At 32.0% G+C, this 26,486-nt stretch overlaps 1 protein-coding gene across 2 annotated transcripts; it reads right to left on the bottom strand.

Annotated features, from left to right (window-relative positions):
* Positions 1 to 261: 261 nt before the first annotated feature.
* LOC128212210 (G-protein coupled receptor 83-like) lies at positions 262 to 20,813 on the bottom strand. 2 transcript variants are annotated; one of them, XM_052917546.1, is made up of 2 exons: positions 20,653 to 20,813; positions 262 to 2,241 (listed from the first exon to the last, which is right to left on the bottom strand). In XM_052917546.1, exon 2 carries the CDS (start codon positions 1,936 to 1,938, stop codon positions 571 to 573), a length of 1,368 nt encoding a protein of 455 aa, XP_052773506.1. In that variant the 5' UTR covers positions 1,939 to 2,241; positions 20,653 to 20,813; the 3' UTR covers positions 262 to 570. The 2 variants fall into 2 exon arrangements, with proteins under 2 accessions (XP_052773506.1, XP_052773507.1); XM_052917547.1 differs by lacking the exon at positions 20,653 to 20,813 and adding an exon at positions 12,176 to 12,301.
* Positions 20,814 to 26,486: the final 5,673 nt, after the last annotated feature.

The raw sequence follows: 26,486 nt of genomic DNA, 5'->3' as shown, positions 1-26,486 counted from the left end.
ACCATCAGATGCAATACATCATTCCCAGAAATGCACCATATTCCATCATTTATGAAAGATGTTCGTCAAATTTACCCGGGAAAACCTCAAACCCAATCCAAAACGCGGGAGATTACCCCTCACATAAACATCCTTCTGCCGCCCCAAAGCAATTGGCGGTCCTACGCGTCTGGTGTTAATTTATAACACTACCTCTTGTTTTTGAGAAAAGCATACTAGAAGTGACGTTTATTTACAGTCATTTCTAAAGGTTAGCTCGACCTCTCTACTACATGTAATAAAGCAGAATTTACTGATATGAAATGTACAAATTTTCCATCTGAACCGAAAGTATGTGAATAAAGAATTTACTTTAATCGGTTAATTAACATAACCTTTTAATCATGGTTCATATATTCTCAAACAGCTTAATATATTTAACGTCATAATAATCGCTTGTAAGCGAGTATGAATATCATTATCAATAATAAACAGTATGACATAAGACTGTACACTATAAATGTCAACACTTAGTTGCAAGTAGATGAAATCCCTTCACTTTTATTTGAAGAAATACTATAAGCGTCTGGTCTACTCATTAAAACTGGAGATGTTGCCTGAAACCCGAGGAGCGGCCATAAGCCCTTCACATTCAGGGTTTTCCGAGTTCCACTTTCGGTGGGCCATACAGTAGCATGGCCCATTGGGACAATTTCTGCTGCACACTTGATTTTTCCGCGTTGATTTGGCTTGACTTAAACTGGCAAACTTAGTTTGCGTTAAATAAGTTGGTTCTCGTTGCAAAAAGATTCCCTTTGGCTTTATATGCATTGACATAGAATCCGATTGGCTAACGGTATCCATCTTATCGTTGGCATGGTGATCTCTCGGATATATTCCTACTTCCATAGGACAACAACATCGAAACACTGCTCTAATCTCGGCCCTAAAGGCTTCATTTAGCCAACAGTATATGAACGGATTGTAACACGTGCTGCTAATGGCTATCCAATGACAAACGAAGAAAGCCGTTGCATTGTAATGAAAGGTTTCCGTGTCGGGGTGTAGGTCTGTTAGAATATGGTATAGGTTTAATGGCATCCAACATATTGCAAACACGATGACAACAATCAGAAGCATTTTGATGCTTTTCTTCTTGTTTTTAGATCGACTTGCGTGTTGATTTGCCGTCACCGCCCCAAGGTCACTCCGTTCCCAAATACGACGCACAATTCTGCCATATGTTACGCTGATAACTGCCAGAGGGACAACGTACTGGATTACAATTGTAAAGACAGTAAGAAGCTGTTCAAATAATTCACTCGGATAAAGAGAGCTACAACGAAGCTTTTTGGCATACAATAAATCCACTTCTCGAGTGCCACTGAAAATACCAAATGGTAATGATAGAATGATGGATACTATCCAAATAACAGCGACCATAATAAGTCCTCCCGATTTTAAAATCCTTGGTCTTAATGGGTACAGCAACACACGCTGTCTGTCTAAAGATATGACAGTAAGCGTGAATGTTGAAGCATAGACAGAAGCTATCAGTGACATATTAGTTATGACACACATTGCATTTCCAAACAGCCACTCGTTCATTAACGTTTTAGCAATATTGAAGGGAACATTCAAAACAATAATGATCAGATCGGAAACGGCTAAATTCGCGATGAATATGTTGGTAACTGTGCGCATGCGTCTTCGACTGAAGATCACATGGCAAACCAAAACATTGCCGAACAGCGCAACAGCAATTAGAATACCGTATAGCACAGTTAAAACGAGGCTTCGCCCTATAATTGCTTCCTCGGCATCAATAGCCGGTAAACTTCCATTCGCATTTTGACTTGAGCCGTTCAAAAAATCATTCAAAGTCTTTCTCTGTGAGTTGTTGGCAGCCTCAAGCATTGCAATGAACTGTTCGATTCCAATATCTTCAGCCGAATCCATTCTAGTGGTTATATGAGTAGGTTTGTCGGAACAAATTATTATGTTATCATCACATTATTTATGATACATGTCACTTTATGTATCGTCCAAAGAGTTATTAATCATAGAAACCAACATCGATTCCCCTGTGTTTATAATTGTTGCCAGCATTTGTTTTGAATAAAGCGGAAACAAATTGTTAATATATTAGGAATCTTAATTGATCAACCTCTTTTGATATTATTTTGCAGTATCTCACACTCTGTACTGATGTATGTTTCGTTTATTCGCTACCATGGTAAGACGTTGGACTATCGGGAACTCCTGTAAAAACAACAAACACTTATCGTTATACATAATTATGAAATACATAATTTTAATGTATCTTAGCACAGTATGAAGGTCAATTGCAAAATGGTTATAGCAGCTGTGAATGGTACAGCATGTCATTATTATACATAGGTTTTAAGTTGTATTTAATGAAGTATTTATACAAAATGAAAATAGTTTCGAAACCTTTTTTTATAAAAGTGTGATAGCTTTTTGATAAGTAAGAGTGTGCTAGTTTTGCTAATCTGGATTCATAGGTATATAAACAAATGATGTGCGGAAAGAACAAACTGCATTTGGAAACATATGGTTCCCCTTTATTTTGTAATAGAACATAACCATACTTATTTGTGTCATTAAAGAGTGAACGTCCGAAAATGAAGTGTAACCAATGACATTTTACAGACTGCAAAGAATAACATGAAAAGCGTGAATATAGTAGGCTCGATATTTGCAACTGCAACGAACAACTGCAGGAAAATGATATTGCCGTTGTCCAGCTGCTATCACTTGAATTGGTCCGAGCATGTTTGGAACCGATGTTTGCCTTAGTAATGCATTCGTAGTACTATCGTATTGACTGTTCTAACCTTGAAAAAAATCGTCGTATAATCGCGGCAGATTATCCTGGTGAATCATACGAAGGTGGTAGGGCGTGCGTATATACCATTACTTATACGTAATTGGTTGTACTAGAACGTAAGCCATTCCTTACTTCTTTCATTTAATTGTTATTATAAAGATCGACGATGGACCACGAAAACGTACGAATTTCCACATATGTGTCTTGTTAAGTTTTTAAGATTGGTATAGGATCTTCCAGATTGACCAGGATCCACAACGACTCACCAATTCATAAATGAATGAGCTACGAATATTTTGACGAGTTTTCAAGAACTATAATGATTTTCTTAATCGTACCGAAAACCGCGATCTTAAGCTTTAATATTGACGGGTTACATATCAGCATATTAAACTTGACATTTAACCGGTTCAAGAAATCCAATCATCTCGTTATTCAAGTAATGATAGCAAAACTGTTCATCGTTAAACTTAATGTTCATTCTTTAACTGAGCTTAAATGTCATTTAGGCAGACATTCAATCAACCAGTATGATTATTTTTCTGCCAATGTCAGGCACTCCTGGCCTTAAAACAAAATGCTTAGATATTGCCCACAATAGGACTTTCAAAAAGTGAAATATGTCTCAGTTTTACGACGCTGATTGTCATTCAACCATGATTCAAATATTCATTAAATGAGTAGTTCGTCAATAAATGATAGTGCATACGAGGGATGATTCAAAGTAGCGTTTACTTTTTCAATTTAATTCACATATGAATACCAACGGTATAGTTATCATTGAAAATCATAGACTGAAACTATTTTGAAGATAAAATGATAAACCTTAACTTAGAAGTAAACGTTTAGATTAGCCGTCAAATCGTATGCTATTGTGCTTAATAATATAATCTTATTTTTAAACACAATTCAACCATGAATATACTCGAAACATTTTTTGTTGTTTTTGTTTTAAAATATAGTTCTAACTACATGGTGATATTTGATAGCATATTTTGACTTACTGATATTATCTGTGCTCACCTGACTTTCTTGTAGGGTTTCAGTTTAATCATTAGATATGACCTTCACATATTATTCTTGGTATTATAATTAAGAGTTCTTGACGTCTTTGATAAATAATTAAGGCCACAATTTCATAATGTTTAACTGTGGTTTAAAATAATTAACATACACAAAATGAATTTCGAAATTGTTGAATTAAATCAAGATTCAATAGAATTAGTGAGCTAGCCTTATAATAAAAAAAAACAAACTTTTAACTACTTTAATGCTCTGTTTCTTTTCTCACCTTTTTTGTTCAGTCTGAATAGCGCGCTCAGCCGTAGAATTTGATTATAATGAACTTAGATTAAACTGAAGTAATGATATATTTGTTTAGAAAAAGTATTGTAAACATTGTTGTGTAGAAAATTAAGTAGAAAAACAACAGCTCATAACCGTATTTAAGCCTAAATAAGGTAAATGTTTACAACGTCGAAACTAGCGTGCGCCGAACCGTGTACTAAGATTGTATTTAACAACTTAAACTTCAAAACTGATGATGTTAAAAGTCTGAACTTTGCTCAACATAAGACATGACGCTGTGATATGCAGTATAACTGTAAGTGCTTTATAGAAGTATATGTGCAGGTCTAGGAAGGTCTTCGTTATTTTAGTATCCACTGGTATTTGTATATTTCATTAGATTTTGTTGACGCCTCTGGCAAGAGGTCATGCCCACATTTGGATCATGTGTATTTAAAAAAGGGATGGATGGACAGACTGACCAATATAGTATGATAACCATTAGGTCTCACTGAATTGCGTGAACAGTTTTGTGTCTAAAGAACTATTACAAGTTCATGACCTTCCCATAACATTGCGTTTTGTCGATGTTCGTGCATAAGGTAATAAACAATATTTCTCACACTTGCTTGTACGAGACAGACAGCATGGCTATTTTTTTTGTCATACGCGTTAAACACGCACTGTTTTTATCTGACTAAATTAGGTCTATAAGGAAATTACTTCTGACGTCTGAGAATATATTTATTGGAAGTAGGATTAGATGTTTATGTGACACATACTATGTCATTTCCCTTTTTAATAAAGAATTGTAACTGAAACTTCTTTTGTTGTTGAAAGACAATTTAAATGAATGGAAACATTTTTTTTTCATCACGCTATGCAGGACTGTTAATGATGATTGGCAATTGTTTGGAATGCCATCTAAGCTCTTGGCCTTTAAACTTATGTAAAACAAATGCATAAATTAATTCTAGGATGGACAACTTTGAAGCAATCGATATAAATGACGATTAGTTATTGAAGATCGTGGAAACAGTAAAATCGCCTATGAAAAGCGCTACATGAACTCCACTATAATATTTCCTTGCTCTTATGAGGCTTACAGGTTAAACTTTGTAAATGTTCGTAAACGTTGGAACAAGGTTTATAATTTGTGCAAAAAAGCTACTTTAAACCCACAGGTAAACTCGCGGTAATCCTGTCTCTTTTGTGCATAGACGTTTAAGCGCACACCTCGTGCCTCTATTCAGATACATTTCTGACTTCTGCACCTGTTCCAGTAGTTTTTATTGTATCATCCGTATTTTTTCTTATTTTCTTATTAATCAAAGTAATTTTAACAGAAGCAACTCATTCAATTCTGCTTTTTCGGAGCATTGTCACTGTTAGCAATTGGCAGATTTTCATATAATTGAACAATAGTGGTTTCTATTGGAGAGGGAACGTAAAACGATGTCATTTATTGTCCAAAGGCGTGTTTTCGTAGAAGGTTGAAACTATTGTAATTGTTTTTTAAGATGATGTTTATAATTATTTTGCTTTAATATACTATATATTTCAAAAGTAGTGGACTAAATGACTTTAAGAAATGGCTTAATTTGCAGAAGGGATCAAAGAAATGTGAAAAGAGCGCCACGGATCTTGATTTCGTACAGTCCTTCGTTTCTATTGTTTTGCATATGATGCCTTCAGCACTAAAGTTTGTTCTCTAACCTATATTTTATATAAATAAATATTATTTAATTCACAATACGTTAAGAAAATAGATTTGACAATATGTTAAACATACGGACATCACATTTTATTATATTATCTAAACGTAAACATGTTTAATTGGCAGGGACGTCTAACGTTGAGCCAAAGGATATTGCCATGTTAACTTAATTTTGGAGTGGTCCTGTTAAATGTCCCTTAAAAATCAGGAAAGGATTGTATAAGGTCTCAGCCTTCTTAAAAGTCAAACAGCTTTTTAACGAGTTCTGCAAATTGTGTCGAACAATAGAATTTTTTTACATATTAAAACAGATGACAAAAAAGTTACATGTAAATGATATGAAAACTTGTACCGGATTTTAAGCGAATATACATTGTACGCATGAAGGAATGGCGGGCTTTCGATAAAGTCAAAATATCTTAGTTTTTATATATACTTATGCGAAAAGTTTCAGGTCAATTTTTAGGAAACGCTTTCTCAGCTTCGATATTCAGATTTTAAGAAAATCCAGACATATTTGTAGTTGACAGAAGAGTAAACACAATTCGACATTGCTTCCACTGGTAAATGATAACAATTTATAACTTACGTATGTATTATTGAATGATAAAATATAACAATTGCTTTTTTGTGTATCTCAATTGACATTCAGTTTTCTATATAATGTCGATTGTGAATATAATCTGAATGACATATGACTCGACCTCATTTACATAAAATGCTAAATTGTGCATATATGTAAGGCTCTTTTAATAACAAAATGAAATAGCAATCACTGAACTCATCTACTTCCTACATTTGCAAGGCAAAGTAGCCGCTGGATAAATGAATTATGCAAATGCGTATTCCAATAAGAAAAGTGTAACTTGTGTCATCAACACCTTATTCTAAAGTGCACAGCAAATATTGAAGATTCCGTACAACACTGCAAAATATTTTTTGTGGTTCAGATATGTTGATTAAGCCAAGAAATTTGACAAGCTACAAATTCCATTTGGTATTACTCAATATTTTTTTTGAAATAAATATCTAAAGTCAATTTTTCATTCGCCATTAGAAATCATGTCTAGTCTACCGCTGAAGGAAAAGAAAATGATAGGATTACAATTACAGGAGTTGGCAAACTAGCTACATGCACAGTTTTGAACACCAATAAACCTTTAATGACGTGAATGAAATATATAATTTTGTTATCTTACCTTTAAAGCAGTTTGTAACACTTATCTACATTTTAAGATATTCATTGTATGAATAAGCTGATGAGTACATCACGCTGTTGGTGGCAGACTAGCTCACACATTTGATTGTCAACTTAGATTGTATAATTTTGTTCTTTTTTCTACTGAAATCGGACGTGAAATTACCTATTTTGCAATATTACGAGGCAAAGAAATCTTATTTGTAAAACTTCCGTTGTTTAATATTTTCTTTCTTCTCAAACAATCTTTTATTATCGTACTATACATATAGAGTAACTAGGTCTGCAAAACTAACATAACTGAGAATCAGACACCTTCATTTTATGAATCAGATTGAAAATGAATGTCCCTAAAACTAGAAATGTTTTTAAGGGACTCGCTCATGTTTTGGGACAAAAACTACATTTTTTATTTTATAGACTTGTAGGTATGAGTTTGAGATCATTAAAATAAGTCGTTCAAGTTGTCAATCTACTGTTTTTACTGTGAATACGTGATATGTGACATTTTTATATCGTAACTTTAAGTTTTGGTTTTAAGGCGCAAAATATAACAAGTTTTGTTATAAACATCGGCATTTAACATATTACAAGATAGAGGGGCCCGGGCCCATGATAATAAATACTATCATATCCACGTGTCATCTCAGACTCAACTCATTTTTATTCCATTCATTTTTTTTTCAAAAATTGTGAATTGTTAAACAATATGAATTTTAATTAAACTAAGCCAATTTAATCATTTGCTTAAGTTGGTTTTACTTTGATTCAAGCGTATCCAGATGAGAGAGACATCTTATTATAAGCTTAAAGTTTTTTTTGCAATTCTGTCAAGACAGACATCTTATTATAAGCTTAAAGCTTTCTTTGCAATTCTGTCAAGACAGACATCTTATTATAAGCGTAAAGCTTTCTTTGCAATTCTGTCAAGAAAGAAATCTTAAAATTTTCGTGAAGACAGACATTTTATTATAAGCTTAATGCTTTCTTTGCAATTCTGTCAAGACAGACATCTTATTATAAGCGTAAAGCCTTTTTTGCAATTCTGTCAAGAAAGAAATCTTATTATAAGCTTAAAGTTTTCGTTGCAATTCTGTCAAGACAGAAATCTTATTATAAGCTTAAAGCTTTCTTTACAATTTTGTGAAGACAGACATTTAATTATAAGCTTAAAGCTTTCTTTGCAATTTTGTCAAGACAGATATCTTATTATAAGCTTAAAGCTTTCTTTGCAATTCTGTCAAGACAGACATCTTATTATAAGCTTAAAGCCTTTTTTGCAATTCTGTCAAGACAGACATTTTATTATAAGCTGAAAGCTTTATTGCAATTCTGTCAAGACAGAAATTTTATTATAAGCTTAAAGCTTTATTTACAATTTTGTCAAGACAGACACCTTATTATAAGCTTAAAGCTTTCTTTACAATTCTGTCAAGACAGACATTTTATTATAAGCTTAAAGCTTTCTTTACAATTTTGTTAAGACAGACATTTTATTATAAGCGTAAAGCTTTCTTTGCAATTCTGTCAAGACAGAAATCTCATTATAAGCTTAAAGCTTACTTTGCAATTCTGTCAAAAGAGATATCTTATTTTAAGCTTAAAGCTTTCTTTGCAATTCTGTCAGGAGAGACATCATATTATAAACTTAAAGCTTTTGTTTGCAAGTCTGCCAAGAGAGACACCTAATTATAAGCTAGGCTTTCTTTGCAATTCTGTCAAGAGACACATTTATTTATAAGCTTAAATTTTATCTGCGATTCTGTCAAAATCTTTATTTATATTCATTTATCAGATATATTTCCTCATTTCAATGCTTCTGATTTGTATTCCATAATTTTATTTCTTCTTTGCACGTTTTTTCATTACAAAAACTATTGTTCGAACAAATCGAATTCATACATAAATTACGTTTATGACCAAAGAACGATACAATAAATATACAAATACGTTTAACCACATTCCAATAAGATGTTAGAATCTCAGGCAAAACATGAACAAATTTGGTTACAATAAAATATAATTTCATGTCAATTGGTATTATTCAGTTATTATTCAAAGTGGAGACTAGAGGTAGCCCACCAGACGAAATTAATTGAGTAACGCTTCCTTGCGAACTTAAAATATGCAAATGAAGTTTCTTATTGTGGAGAAATTCAATATTTCATTTCTTAAAAAAACAAAATGATTCTTTATGGAAAATTACATTTAAAAATTTGGAATCTTATTACACTTTTATATTTCTGGTGAAGAAAGCGAAAAATGTTATATACATATATTTGAGTTCAGTTGATGAACCGATTCACTTTTGTTATTTTAGAAGTCTTATTAGTAAAGCAGCTTCTGTCATTGTGAAAATAATCAGCAAAAGAAAGGGAATACAAACAATAAAAAAGATTTCAGAATGAAGCACAATGTATCACGCTTCAAAACGCCAAATGTACGTTGTACCATCCAGACACTAGGTTTCCTTTTTAATTTTATTTAAGATTGATAACGCAGGATGATATATGTTGCATACAGCTTATAAAAAACTATCCTCAAGGGACGTAGCTCTTCTTATACGTTTCAATTTTCTTGAAAATTCGATATGCGTATCTAGGTTGTATACTGCATGCATCTGTGACAGTTCATAATGATTGTACCACTTCTATCCTAAGGTCCGAGAATCACAAAAATTATTTTCTCTAAAAAAATAAACAAAAGGTCATGTTTTAACAATTTGATAAGAAAAAAAAGTTTTCTTATTTGACATAAACTTTCTGGATATGAATTAAATGTATAGGCATTGTCTTTGTGTTTTGGCGTATAAACAACCATCAACATACCTAAGCAAAAACAAACTTTATATTAAAATGTATTTGAACTTCTAAAACTGTTGGTGTTTTAACAAAAATGTGTTTGATCACAAACACTATCTGACCAAACAATATTTTCTGTTTCTGGAGTGCTGGTGGAATTGCATACAATGTTGTCTTCATATTGTTGTACTAGAATAAAGTGAGACAAAGACAAACACATTTATCGTTCGAATTAACTACACAATTATTGTCAAAAACTTATTTTACAACCGAAACTACAGAAACTCTTTTAACTAATCTATGCCCCTAATTAAAAGCAAATACCTCAGAGAGTGGATGGCACTATCTGTATATAGCAAAAAAGTCACATATCAAGAGACTTCGTTGATTGCATAATCTGTAATATTTAAATAAAAAGACAATATCATAATGTCGAAATATTATTTTCTAAAAATGCAAACATAATGTTAACAACTCTTGGATATAAAATCTTTAAATAGGTGCATCTCCATTTAAATAAAAACGTGTTGCATTGAATGAATCTTACTCAGTAAAATATTGTTCATCACAAAAATAATAAATAAATAACAATAAAACGTTTTAATTTATAAAATATGATTTGAGTAATAGTACGGTTACATATCAACCCGTCCCATTATGTTTTTTGTATCCCTATGTCGCATTTGTACGATTTCATTTCTTCAAAGCGATGGTATCGCAGTGTGTTTTTATGCAGTGCGTTTTGTATTTGTTTTATATTAATCGCGAGACCACCATGTGTAAGCCGCAAGGGTACCTCAGGACTTTCCCTGCACTCCGACGCTTTATGCTATTTTTACATACCGTACGGGACTCTAAAGGGACCACCTTGAATCTCATGTTGTTCGTACAATGCTCGTACAAATCGTACGTTGCTAAATGGTGCAGACTAAATCGTGTGTTCGGGCTTATGGCCAGATAAATTTCTACCATACATCGTAAATATTTAACTCCGCGGCAAAAGTTCCTAATCCCCTGTACCACAAGAGAAGAAGATTATGGCACTCGTACGAGATTCACGATACCATGGCGACCCACGAAATAATTTGCAATTGTTTCTCGAACGTTGGGATCGTATGTCGGTGTATCTCGAATAAAAAGTTTTGTGACCGGGAAATTAGTTATTAGAACACACATATATGTAACTGTTGTGTATGTGATTGGCTATATAATTTAGAGCTTTGTGTCTTATCCGGGTCAATATTGTGAATTAATTCTGAATTTGTACATTGTGATGCATTTCATTCTCATTTTTTCTTCGAATTTGACATGAATATGTTGACATGGGCAATTTTATCCGCTAAAATATTTGGCCTGAACATCTTTCGGTAGTCTTTATATATTGTTTAACGGCCAAAAATGATCACAAAACTATTGATTGATAACAGTTTAAAATATTCTAGTTTTATATCAATACATTGTAATAAGCATTCTTCGGTCGCCTTCAATATAATTCTCCTCAACGTTTTCATTAAAATACTATGCTATAACATTATAAACTTTTTTTAAACAGACAAAACAGTACGAGTGATAATCAGTATTTAGCGAATGATACAGTAGATCAATATTAATTGATAATGATCGCTAATAACGTATATGTCAATTTTCATAATAATACAGGTAAATGGTTATGTTCGGGTTTGTTGTCTACAGCTCAACTCACTGTGTTTATTAAAACAGTATGGTCCTTCATTATTTACAAACTTCATTTAGATTGTATGGTAAAATTTTAGTGAATCCAATATTTATAAATGTTTATAATCAACGATTTAAAGTAAACAACGTTTTCGTGTCTGAACAATCTATCAAAATTGTTTAATAGTAATCGCTTGTAAAATGTTTTTTAGTTAAGCTGAACGAACATTGAAAAATTGTATTGTTAAGGTTTGCTAAAAATATTTAAAAATAAATAAATAAATATCCTTACCTAGAAAAAAATGTCTTTTTTTATTAAACATAAACAAATTCCTTTGAAGTCTATTAAAAACAATCAGAGATATAATTTAAAGTTAACGTTGAAGTAACTACAGGTAGCAAAATGAAAATGTACAACTTGCATATTAAATTGTTCTTTAAGTTCTTTGAAAGAGTAATCAAAGTTGAGAAAACAAAAACATTTGATGATATTCCTTCATTTCTATCTCATAGTGTTATATGTTGTCCATTTAAACCACAACTTAGGTAAACTATTGCAGTTTGTTCAGTTTAAATATTACTGTATTATAATTTATTTATATATTTCTTTGAATTCTTACTGATTCTTTAATTAATTATAATTACGCTAGACTACAAAATATACCAACCGTCGCATACTTCCAAATGATCAATATAAATTAACTAATCGACAGGCTTATTAAGCTCTCAAACAGGAAACCTTGTTATTCGAAACACAATGTAAACCATATTCATCGTTGGCATTTTCAGAGCTGTCCTTTTAGGCTGAATGCGCGGCTATATTTGACGTCCTAGCAATGTAAGTCTTTAGTATTGGCGTCCAATACTGATAACGTCAGTGCCTTCTATAATCCGATATGAACAATTCCACATCTCTGTCAAGCTATGAAGCTTTTTCGACATTTCGATACGAAAATTGAAACTCTAGGGAACTGTTTAAAAATAAATGCTTGTTGAAGGACGTTTAGAAAATGATTTTGAAATAATTTTGTTAAATATGTTTGACGTATAATTTTCGATGATTTTAGTTTGGATGCAGAAGCAATACGGAGGGCTTTGCTGCAGACATTGCGTTGGCAGTTATTGCAGACTACATAAAGGTTGCATGCAATCTATATCTTGCATATTTCTTAGAAGTAATGATACTTAATACTTTCTTACAAGATAAACAGTCTATAGTCACCAATTATACAATTAAAACTACAGGGTCTAGCCAAGTAGCAAAACTTAAAAACAAAAAATGGCTCGATGCAAGAGGCTTAATGACACTTTTTTACTAAATTGTATAATCACAAAATATACATGTTCAGACACAACAAACACATAACACGCATCAAATAGTTTTACCTGTAAATGGTCGATATTTGATCAGTTTCTATGGATATTGGGACCTTTTGCGTCTTATAAATATTTTTCCAAACGTCAGAGGTATGATTTAATTAAATCACACATTACCTTCTACAACATTGGGGCATCAACAGGTAACTTGAATCGTGTGTACAGTTCTTAAAACAAGTATTATCATATGTAATCAAAAAGTTTCTTTCCATTCAAGACGGGAATTTATTGAATGCAATGTACAACATACGACCCAGTGTTTATGTATATATATATGTTTATGTATTTTAACTCAGATCTGTATTGCTCAATTATCTAATTCCATGGTTCAGTAGCCTAGATTCATTAACATACTTTTTGAACGTATCTATAAGGATTTGTTTAGATTTTAGAATTTTCTAGGTATTCCATGCATATGGTTTATTATACCATTGGGGAGTGACAACTCAGTCCGACATGTGTTTCTTCCTTTTATATTAACAAATGACAGTGAATCAATGTATGGTTATAACATATCAGACAATTGGACAGTTTCTATCTTGGTGTGTTTTAAAGTTGAATGGTTTGTAATTTAAATACTTGTTTTGCTTTATCTCCATTTTATTTTGATTTTAACCTTAATCCTTGTACACATACGCGGAATTGCGCAAAGTTATCAAATGCATAGCATTGGCGTATATCCGCGTTTTTTTTCGTTATTATTAGAAACTATTAGTTCCAGTGAACTCATACATTACTGACCGTTCCAAGGCGGTAATCCCAGCATGTAACGGTAAAGCAAATTTGATTAGGGTATGTTTTGTTTGTGGTGTTTGTTATTGTGAATGTGAGATTAGTTTTCTTTTAGTGTATGCATTTGTGTATGCGATGTGAATATCATTGTGTGTATAGTTTATTGTTATTTTTCATTGTTTTATCAAAACTACAAATCCTCATTTCATTGTTATTTCCCTTAAAGTGAAGCATTGCTGGTGAACTTTGCTGAGTTATGTTACTATTTGAATATTTTACTTATACATATATTGATGTTTCTTTTTAAAAATGTTTTCCAAGTCTTAGTCTCGACTCGCACTTGAGACTAATCACGGGTCAAGAACCTTTTATTTTATAAGGCAGACTGCGTGTGATGTTTATAGTTTCAAACAATGACTGCATCGTATCTTTGAAAAGTTTTTGCATTAGGTGCTCTAAATTGTATTCCTTGTCTGCAGATGGAGTTGGGATCTCTAATCATAGAAGTACTTGGGGTTTACCTATAAGTTTGTTATTATTTGTTTTATTGTTAAGTGTCCTCAAGTTAATGCATAATTTAATAAGATTTACCTTTTGCGTTTTATCTTCATTTAGGATTGTTAGGATAAGAGTGAGGTTTGTGCACATAAACTGGTTTAAACCCCCAGTAAATTTAGATTTTACTGACCGTTCCAAGGCGGTGTACCTAACAATCCTTTATACACATACCTAGTTTTATTATATATAGTATGTCTGCACTGTGCTGTTTGTGGGGTTTTGTACTGTTCTTCCATGTTTCTTGTTTGTGATTTTATGTTCTATGTCTTTGGCGTTTACCCAGTGCCATTAAACCGAGTTTATGTTTAAACTGTTTGCTACTGAGCTTGTTTCTGTAGTTTTTCGCATAAATATTAATGGCGAGATTGTAATAAGGCACTAAGTTCAGGAGTTATTTGGTTGATCGTGGACATGAATACCCTGAAACCATTTTTTAAATGATAGCAAAAAATGTATGAAATGTATTTTTGCACTCAAACCGAGAAATAATAATGATCCGAAATCGTTTGATTCTTTTTAACATAAAATGCGTCAATTTAATGAATAGCCTAGAAATTATTGCCTAAAAATATGGCAAACAAAAGTTCACAAGAAGCTTTTGTTTGCTTTAAGCGAATATCAATTTCAAACACTTTGCTTTCTAATGAAACTTCAGATCTTTGAGAATAATTTAGCTAGGATCAGTCGGACTGTCACACTTCACAGAGACAAATGCGCTTCTTTTTTGAAATTCATTCAGTGCGCAAAAGTGTTTCACCACAATTCAAGGTATCTTTAGGATTCTCAAGAAATGGACAAGTGCATATGCTATTAAAGAGCGGCTATCAATCTAGTAATACTCCTGTTGTTCACTCCTTGTTCTAGAGACTAATGACAAAAATGTAATAGCTGCTATAGCTGCTCCATTAACTGTTAATTACATTTCATAGAACTAGGGAACTTTTGGTTGTGGCTGATTTATTCTGTTATCCTTCTAAGAGGTGTAAATACAGAGATGTGTTTTGTTTGTTCAAATCAAATTTCATTTCAAACATTCAAGAAAAAAGTCTGAGCATAATCAAATGACTTACCGTTGCAATTAAACAGGAACAGTAGACATTCGAGTGATATATTCATACCACAAAAGCATCACGACAGAACAAAGAAGAAAGATTTGAAGCGTTTACTATGTCTAGCATTTGCCACTCGGGTAAACTGTTTAATGTCAAGACTGTTGTGTTATGTTGACTACATATACTGGCTGTAATTATGGTGGTACTATATGTGTTTTGGTGAATATACATATGAAAAATATGCATTGGAACCTACTTAAATGACCTTTCTTCAAATCAGGGTCTGTATTTATAAAGCATATTAGTGAATATATATTTTTAACTGAGTGAACATTTCGTAAGTTTTGAAAACGAATAGTTAAAATGCCCTATTCTTTTTAGCAGATTTATTCATATGCATAATTATATTACTAAGTCTATTTTCTTGCTTATTTTCACATTTTTTGTGAACAAACATTGTTCGTTTTCTTAAAATGGCAATTTTCCAGTAAGTTAAAAAACACTAAGATGCTTAATGAATAAGGCCACAGAGCGCATACTTACTAGAAATAAAATTTTGTTTTAGAAAATATACTTTAACATTGCCATTTAGGTAACCAAAGACAAACGTTATAAAGTAGATACGTCTTGATATCGTGTTTGCTTATAATTTTAATACGTCAACATCTTCATATTAAAAGACACTATTTTTATTACAGAAATGTAAACGTTCATGATTTTACAGTACGCGTGCTCACACAAGGTTTTCATTTCTTTTAGAGAAATCCTCAATCGTAATCTGGAAAAAAATATGCTTTAAAATATTTGAAAAAACAAACAAAAACAATACAAATTAATTGCAACTAATTCGAAAAATATAATATTTCAAAATCCTGTTTCCCTGACGGTCCAAGGTGCTACTCAGTCACTCAACTTATTAATCTATTTACTGAATACTAAAGATGTAACATGTCGGTGTTTGTATTGAGTGGTGTGTGCACCCCGTTTAGTGCATGTAAGGCCATACATTTGTGCCTTGAATTTTTTAGCTAATGAGCTTGTCATTAAACTTCCCTTCGTTGTATCATCTATTTTGTTTTGTTTTTCTGTTACGTACCTATATGCTTTCGGTAGGACAAATAAGCTAAACATTTTATCAAATAACATCGTGGACTTTCTCATGAAATCGTACAAAATTACATGACCGTCGGTTTAGACATTGAACAGATGGAAACAGATATACACTACCAGTATTTTCGCTTATTTTCAATTTAAGCCAATTAAATGTCTACAACGAAAGTAACTGTATTGAAGTGTGCACGTTTTTGAATATTATACTGTGTCTACACGTGTTGTCTTTATTTTTTGTCTATGTAATAAATCCTGTATCGGAACTGCAGCGATAGACGGAGCTTACACGTTTAGTTAGCTAATAAAAAAATGCTATTCATTTATACTGTACGCAAGTTATTTAGCATCGTCCTTCACAACACGGCACAAGCTTCTACATATGTGAAATATTTTAGATTCTTAATGATGCAATCCTTAGCCAAAATGCCAACTTGTAGATTCCTGTACTTTAAGAGCTAGACCAAGACCAATTTGCACTACACTCCAACAGGTGCATTTCTGGTTATTCTGCGAAATGTCTATGTTGCAGCAGAAAATTTACTTATATTACCAATTCACATTAAATTTCCGTTTCCCGCTAAACAAACTCAAGAACGTCTACTGAAAATTGACACGGTCAACCTTTTATAAAGCAAATCGTAATTTAATCACATATTCTTACATGTTTGTGTCAGACAACAGCACGGTCGAAAGCTGAATATATAATTTTTAAGACAGTCGTCCAAAATTAAATTAATTAACGTCATCTACATTTTTTATAGTCTTTAGATCATCTTGACAGTTCTAGTTTGGGGTAATTCCTTTATTTACCATCGATAATATACTTGGCGAAGGACCACATACATTTTTAACTTTCATGTAATTATACTAAGTAAACAAATGCTGTAGACATAATAAACTGGCTTAGCTTATACAAAGCTAATGAGTCGGTTTCTTAACTAAATGTTAAAAAAATACCAGATGTTTATCACGAGTCCAAGAGTACAAATTACATGAGAGTTATGAAACTTTTATACTAATCTTTCTGTACAGTATCGTTTATGTCTGACAAACGATTTTAAAAATTGCTTCTTTTCGATATATTGTATTAGAAAAGTTTGATATTTATCTAGTAAATATTTGAAGACAGATGGTTTATATCATAAATGATCATTGTGTCTAACAGTTATTATCTAATAACTATTGATAAAGTGTAAAATATCAGATAGGTTGATTGATAGGCGGTATTCTATCATGTTTATGAGCTTTGCACAGGCAACTCGAAGTGATTCAACCCATCAAATCAATCGAATAGCATTTTATTTACTCTGTATTACATATCGCGGAGTTCTAAGATATTTAAAATGGTTAAAATAATATCGCTTCACCTACGCAATATAGTTGTTAATACCCATCGGTTTATTGTCTTATCTATATTATTAAGCATGCACCGGTTACCAAATCTTCTGCGATGACAGAAAGTGCGTGAGTCAAAAATCAGAAAGTGAAACTATTTATTCCCATATTGACAGATTTTATGAAATGAATTTCACAATTGTTCTTTCACTAGGAGGATAAAGCCTTTGTGGATTAACAGATACCGGTATGTGATTATGTGCAAAATTCAATGTTAAAATAGTATGCTGTCTACGAGTCTTGGAATGGCATGTTTGAATTTGTTTCCTTACTTTTGATGTGTATATGTACTAGAATCTAGTATTGATGTTTATATTGCATTATAAATGTTTAAGTCTTGGTTTAAACGATTAAAATGACTTCTGGTTGTTAAACCTGTATTAGCAATAATAACATTTTATTTGAAAATTTAGTGCAAATGTGATGGAGAGGGATGAGCGAGGCGAAAGTTTTGCGCGAGAAAAACACCCTTTTGGTCGTTGTGTTGATGGAATCCACTCAACCATGGAACCTAAATGCAGGAAAAATACGTCGTAGTTGTTTTTCCAATTTGTAATGTGTAAGCTGATATGTGTTTGTGAAGCTTTAGATTTACAAGGAACAACCGGAAACAGCCACTTAAATATACATTCAATGCCACAAACCAACGAGCACATATTGCATCGTTGTATGAATACATATTCCTAATGTTGGACGTTGGAAAGAAGGATAATCAGTTAACCAGAGTATATCATTTCAGTGGATGTAACGATAATGGATAATACATAAGTTGCTAAACACGAAAAGGTGTAAATGCTGGCTTAATTTTTCACTCTGTCATAGAGGTTTGTGAATATCATACAAGTTTAGAATTACTTGAACGGAAGCATGAGGAAGTGATTTATGCGTGTGTTTAAGTTTAAAGTTATAGAAAGACACTCAATGATTGATTGTTTTGATAACTATTTATTTTGTCTTGGAACGGGACATTCTTGCGAAAATGTTTTTAAACCAGTGAGAAAAACTGCTGACAAAAGATCAGAACACATTTTCATTTCACATTTAGGTTCAAAATTTGATGTATCATGTCTAAAAACGTTACTAAAGCTTTAAAAGAGATGACGTTTTCGGCGGTTTTCTAAATAATAGCGATCTATTCTAATGTTAGTTATCTTACGTGACTGAATCGAATGCATTTATGCAAACATAAGCTTATTTGGAGTTAATTTCAATATTTAAAAATGTCAAAACTGTCGATCTGTGAGAGTTAAGCTTTAAATCTAAACTCATCCGTATCATTTACATGTACGTGTCGCTACATGATTACATACACGTACTATTAATGTTTCACATCCAATCTTAAGGTTATATATGCGGTTCTATTTGTGTAGTTGTCTAGATTCTGAAGTGCCTAGTCTTTCAAAACTCAGTGTAAAAAAGGAAACAAAGACCAACTGGTTTTAATTCACCACAGGCAAATTGATGTAAAACAATATCTTATCAACAAGTTAGATGTCAGTTATCACCATAGTTAGGAGGTTTTCCAAGAAGTATACTTCTATAAAAGCTCTTATTACTTTTGGTTGCTTTTCATTTATCAAATTGGTTAATACATTTTTTTTAAAACAATCTAGAGGGATTTTGCTGGGTTTTTTTAGACTCACAGTTTCAAATCTACATAACTCGTTTATCCATACGTTTGGCTGTGAAATTATCAACATACATTTTCCACAGTAAACATATTGACTTCTCAACAGCATTTGACCAAATGTGTCCGTCTCATTGATATAACAATTTAAAACTTATGATAATAAAACTATTGCGTTATAATATATTTCATTAGTTAAATTTGCCATGTGATAACCCTATTGCATACAAAACTACACAATGTTAAAATGTACGAAATTTCCTAATTTTCAGGTGATCTGTGATCCCTAACTTATTGAACGCGCTAATTGAGACGTGCATTTGATCAAATGGAACATTGTTTTTCTCGTCTATAGGAGATCTTATTTTATGCAACTTTGATTACTTAATTATCAATTGAAATTTGTTGAATTCAAACGTGTCTTGCATAGAAGTTAGAATTGGCTGTCATAAGTGGAGATAGATACTTTTTAGTGAAGACTAGTAGGTCTAGGGGATAAGCCCTTGATAACTAAAGACTTACAGATTAAAGTTGAGCGCATAAAGCTACTCATGTGACTGTTCTTCATGACTAGCAATACCGCTTATAAATATTCATCATGCTACTTTCCGTGACGTAACTTCTCAGAATTTCTAAAATATTTTGTAAGTTCTGGAAACCAAAATACTATTTTAATTTTTATAATTAGATCAAATTTTGTATAAGTAAATTCAAAGAACTCCGTGGTAATTACATCAGTTTCTATCCTTTCTTTTTTCTGCATTCTGAACTCTTGTTTTCAATTTATTTTCTCAGTTATATATCACTATTTATACAGATATTTGTAAAATGAAACCAATGGCACAGCACGTCAAATTCCATGAAATTGCAGCGTTTCCAAAAAGTAAAAGGTGATAGTCCACAGGATTGGAATAGATCAATGCCTAATTATCAGATTTAAAAACGTTATAGGCTTTAATAAACCAATATTACCAACATTTCTCATACATAAAAAAAGAAAAAAGAAGAAGACAAGCTTTGAAATCTTATAAGAAAGAAGAACATTTCTCCAATATTATAATGGTCTTCAATATTATAAAGTTCTACCAATTTATGAATAATCTCACTCAATGAAAGTCTTGTTCAAATCTGCAAAAAACAATGAAATTAGAAACACATTCAATAACAAATGTCGAAAATATAACAGAAACATTAAGGCTATTTGAAGTGAAACTTAATAATGTTGATCATGTTTGACCTCACGTAGATTAATATTGTCATTACAGAACAGGTTGTGTATTAAGTAACATTTTACCCTGAAATTGTGCCGGTTAATCAGTTGCAATATTTGAATACGTGCAGCATTAGCGCTGCAATATTTTATCCTTTACCATTTCACACGAAAAAAACTCCTTAAGAAAGGGATATATTCCGACTTTTAAACAAATTATATTAATTTTGCTTAAACACAACATAAGTTTTCTTCGTTTCATTGATGTATTAACTAACAGAAAAGATACATCTATTGATTTATGCAAATTAGAAATTATTTGTCCGACAGCTGATACATCTATGCAACGCAGAAAATAATGATGCAATTCTAAACACAGATGAATTTTAGATGCTTTACATTGTACAGGGCGGCTTAATGTATATTTAGGGACTTTTTATTAAACAACATTGGTAGCTTATAAACAAGCACACTGTGTTTACCACTTTTAATTTAGCTATGACATGAGAAATAAACACATGTACCACTATGTTTCATTATCTTTATTAATTATTATATGCAACACGTTAACATTCCTGTTAAATACTGTTCAGTCCAACCCTTATGCCAAGTGATCACAGCACAGTTAAACTGCGGTCGTCAGAACAGGCGGTCGTTCGAGAATCGGCGGTCCATCGAAGTCGGAGGATGTTCCCGAACATTATTTTTTCTAGTTTCTATAAAATAAACTTACGCTGCATCGAAACCGAAATAAGTCCAGGAGTCGAGCACATTAGCCGGTTCCAAATACACAAATCATTCACAAACCTTATGGCTCCCTCGAGGTCTAATGTCACACCTTTTCCCGAACGAGTGTTCCAAAATAAAAAAGCAATTGCTTGGTGTTATTTTTTTCGCAAGTTGTAAAAATTGCAATAACATTTGAAAGAAAGTTTCATAGGGTGTGAAAAAGCGTTTATCACTGTTAACGCTGTTACCGCTATTAGTTGATAAGGGCTTTTGAGAAAATAATTATGAGTTTGAACAGTTTCACGAGACATACAATCCATGATTTTGCGAAACTTAAATCTGGTTTATGCCATAACATGTACTGTCATATTTCAATGTTGCTTTTTTTACAAGCTGTGCTTTTTGAAAAAAGAAACATAACTATTTATTCATTAATACACTGAAAGATATTTCATAACAGACTGGAAAATTAAAACATCGGTTCCCTCGAGGTTTTAGCTCGGACCTCAGCGTCCTCGAGCTATCTCAGTTTTACTGTATATATACTAAAACTTGCCGACACAATTACCATGAACACCACGAAGACATCGTGGTCACAAGTCCGTCGGAGGAATGCAATAGACGCAATTTAGGCGGGAGCATAAAAATGAGGCCTGGTGATAAAGTTAAGGCGGGAAGATTGAACGGAGCAATATTATTGCTCATACCATATTTTAACTGAGCACATGGACGAAGCAACCCTTATAATCAATTATTATTTTACTACATATTACCTTTAATTTGGTAAATATATACATCGCATGATTAGAGACACTATCTGACTAGACAATGGGATAATTTATGTCATTAAAAAAAATATTATTTTACCGCCGCTTCCAGCTGCACACGTTTCATCTTTTGGAAATTTGCAAACAACATAATATTTTTTATTGCTGACGTTTAATTGCTTGCATACGTGTGGAGAGTTTGAATTATTGATAAATAATAACTTACTGATATCACTAGGTTTCGATTTCTTTATTATACAATGCAATCCCATGTGTGCGTGAACAGATGCAGTGCTTTATAATGATACAGACATTTGATTGTTGAAGCTCTTATTATTACTTTTACTTATTTCCCCCTTTTGGATTGAGAAATTCTGTTTTCCCACGGGTCTATGCTGGTTTTGACAGGCATCTATTTCGGTTACACTGCGCATATTTATGAATATATAACAAAATGATCTTCACCTTCTGTAGAAGTCTATACATAAAACAGTATTTATTTTAGTTTTCCATTGAGCCTTCATTATTGCTCCGAAGAGAAATCATTATTTCAGCGCATTTTTGGACTTTTTTCTCAGACTCTCGATTGGCTGGATTAAAATGAATATTATGAAGGAATATGCCATGTTTGGTGATATTTCCGACAAAAGAAATCTATTTGAATGATTTCTTGTGCAGCTTTCAGGAAACTGTCTGACTACGACTATGATTGTAGTTAAATGTGACAGCTGAAGGCCATGTTTACATCCAGAAAGAGCAATGACAATATATTCAATATATCTGATCTTTATAGATCCTATACTTTTAAGTTACATGCGCCAACGCAAGTCCAACGCCTTTGCCCAAGTATTTTCCCGTCTATTCGGCTCTAAATCAATCGATAAATGAAAGGAGTATTTAAACTAAATGCATTTTCCTTGTTATGTTATCCAGACATCAGATATGGTGTATGGAAACAGTGACGTTTACAACCTTTCCTCCCACACACTGATCGAGAGATGTGCTATCCTGTCTAACTAGTTGATATTGCATCATACAGAAAATATTATTTTGCACCGTTGTTTAGATTCTTCTGCAATTTGTAGTATGGTGTTGACGATACAAGACCCTGTTTCTTATTGGATTATACAAACTTGTTATTTACAATATCATTATTATCTTTTATCCAGAAACAAGGACTTTTGCAAGTTAAGGCTGTTGATTTGCTACTCCATTTTACAAATAAAGTATCCATATGACTTATTTGAGATCAAATTTATACTCGAATATGCACTTCATGTAAGAATGCTTTAGTTTTAGTTTTTAACTGTTCTACAAATAAACATTTTAAACATCCAGAGAGACTTACCTTCAACAGAACAAGAATCTAATATGATAAAACTCGTCGGACAAGTAACAAACAACCTTATGCTATTTTCCAGGTTTGCTTCAAATTGTTTGATTACGTTCGGTACTATTTTCAAGTGCTAAATGAAACTTGTAACACTATAATCTGATGTAAGTTGTCTATCATTTTAATGCAATGTAAGGAGGTTTCACTTTCACAAAATTTATGTGTATATTCTATACACCCGAAACAATGAAGGGCGATTTTTCATAAAATTAAGAATTGTAAAAAGCTGCACTCTTCAGGAATTAATTGAGAAATCTGTTTTCATTAAAGTTTAAAACCTAGGGCTCAAATTTTATTCAAAACATTTGCAACTGTAAGCATCGTTAATAGTGCTGAACAACGTAATCAGAAAGTATTTCTGTCCATCCTTTTCAAACAAAATTCAGTTTTTATGAGAAAATGTTATTCCATTTGTTATGAAAGCGGCTAATCCTATTTGCAAGAAATACAATCGAAGATGTCGTATGTTATATTTTATGGATCTCATAAAGTCAGAAAGTAATAAATATTTGTGCGTGTTCAACACGTATGACGAAGAAAATTACAATGCTGTCAGTTTGGTACAAGCCAATATAAGAAAATAACTGTTTTAAGTATTTTATGCACGACAAAACAATATGAAGCCATGGAGTAAGCAAAAAAAACGTTTACTAAAAACAATGATGTCATTAATAACCATGGCGTGTTACTCTATGAGTAATTTTGAGTGTTGTCCTGTTTTGACATTTTCTGGATTAAAAGTATTGATGCGTCATCAAGTACTTTCTTGGCCCGTTTTTAAGCCATAACATTTGCCAAGAAATTGCACTAAGAATTGCAAAAAAACACCTGAAAACAACAGTTCGACCGTGTATCCTTAAATCTGCACATCCGTACACAAATTAATTTGATTTAAGATTTAACTTTTTAATGTTCAAACATTGTAAGGTGACAAAACTGAACATCAAAATGGCAATGCTTATATCAATAATTTGTCATTAAGTCCTAAAATTATTAAACTTGTGATTATATTCTTATTTATAGATAGAACTAGTTAAACAAGTTTCAACAACTATTGTTCCACTAACAGTTCCAAGACGGAATTCTTATCATTTATTGTATTTTTTTATATGAAAAACTACAGAAACAAGCTCAGAAGCCAAAAATATATCCATACATGTTGTTTGCATTGTATTTTTTTTGAAGCTCTAGAAACCAAATGTCTTTCATTTTTTAACTTGCCCAAAAATATCAAATTTTGTGGGGGATTTATTCAATTTATTATATTTTATCAATTAAATGTTTGAATTCATATAAATATCTTTAAAATAAAAAAGCACATCAAAATTGTTTAATTAATTAACCTTTCCTAATAGTAGCAATTTTAAATGATTGAATAATCAGGAAAGGAAATAACTCTGTGGAAATTTTTGTCAAGAATAAGATTTACCACTGCACACAATGACACATATGTCATCCCAAGATACTTGTCTCGACAGGGCAACGTTTTAAATTTCATAGAAAATAGAAAGAAATAACATATGATGCTGTCAATCATTAACATATGTTTGGGGATCTTTTTGTACAATTTCACAAGTGGGAGTATAATTGGGTTTCTGCACTTATATTCCATTTTCCTGGGATGTTTGACGTGTAAATTTGATCTAAACATAAACATACATTTAAACATTTATCATTATGATGTTTAGATCATTATTGAAAACATCATGATGTTTAAATGCACTTAAATAAATTAATGATGTAAATAAATTTACTACGCAATATATAATTGCCGCGAAATTTCTCAAACTTAAAAAATACATAGTCATTATCTGAATTTATTGTTATTGTTTTAGATTAATTAAGAACAAATCTTTTAATGTGTCGTCACTTTTATATCAGGTAGTAAGAAATGAAGAGCGTTCAAGAAGCGTTATACAATCTGTTATTCGTGAATGCATTTCTAAATATGATATGAAAACACATACTGGCTTGAGATGCCAATAAAACTTGTTTTAATAACAATATATCGGTGAAATACATTTACTAGCATGACAGTGAGAAATAGCATATATTCTTAAATTATAAACTACAAGACAGAAAACAACAAAAATAAAAATGAAATAAAAACGATTTGTAAGGATTGGATCCTGGGTACTCTGTATTGCTAGTTGAGGTCGTTACCAATATTACACCGATATATCGATATGTTAGATGATAAAACATCATATCCGAATTATACTATCTAAAATTGCCAACACTCAAGTATTCATATTTATTCAAATTTATATTTTGCAAGTGTAATACTTTTGAACAAAGTTATCGAACAGGCACTATACTGAAACAAAATACTTACAATAAACGGAGTAGACAGTTAAGAACGATAACTTCGTCCAGGTACTTGACATAGTCAGTTAAGGAATCAAAGCTCCCACAGAGAAATACCGTTTTTAAAGACGATATAATTTTTCAGAACCATTAAAGCATTATGTGAACGTAATTATTTTCTAAAAGTAAAGTTTATTATTTGTTAAACATTAAATAACTTTATAGTGAGTGTTCCAAATTATATGATATGGATCCTCAGCAATCTATTTATATAAAAGCGACCCGAAGAAATTCTACGACAAGGATTAAAGGTAAAGGCAGCACGTAACAATCATATAACCGTTTGTTGTTTCAGAGTCAACTTATTATTATGACTTATCCTCGAGTTCTGGCCAATGATACATTACTTTAAGGAAGACAATAGATCTATGAAAATATTTCCAGTGTAATATTATTGTTTTCAGAATGTATAAGAACTGCAGCAATTTAAGAAAATGAGTTCCTTTCGAAAATGAAGACATTACTTTTCTGAATTTCCTCTTATCTTAGCATATCATGTTTGATCAATTTAAACAATGAAAACAGCTGATTAAACACTTTTTGAGTGTTGTCACACTTAAAGATCCTACACTAACCTAACGGTATCAAAAATAGGGTTTGTTACTGTATGCTAATCCAGAAGTAACTCTGATATAATGTTTAGGTTAAAGCATTTATTAGTC

Source organism: Mya arenaria, chromosome 12 (assembly GCF_026914265.1).
Source record: "Mya arenaria isolate MELC-2E11 chromosome 12, ASM2691426v1".
NCBI lineage: Eukaryota > Metazoa > Mollusca > Bivalvia > Myida > Myidae > Mya > Mya arenaria.
Note: the sequence above shows the minus strand (reverse complement) of the source record. Positions and strands in the feature narration are given on the sequence as shown.

What these genes read in the sequence shown, in the direction of transcription:
- LOC128212210 (XM_052917546.1), bottom strand. Translation starts at nt 1,938, where the DNA reads ATGGATTCGGCTGAAGATATTGGAATCGAACAGTTCATTGCAATGCTT.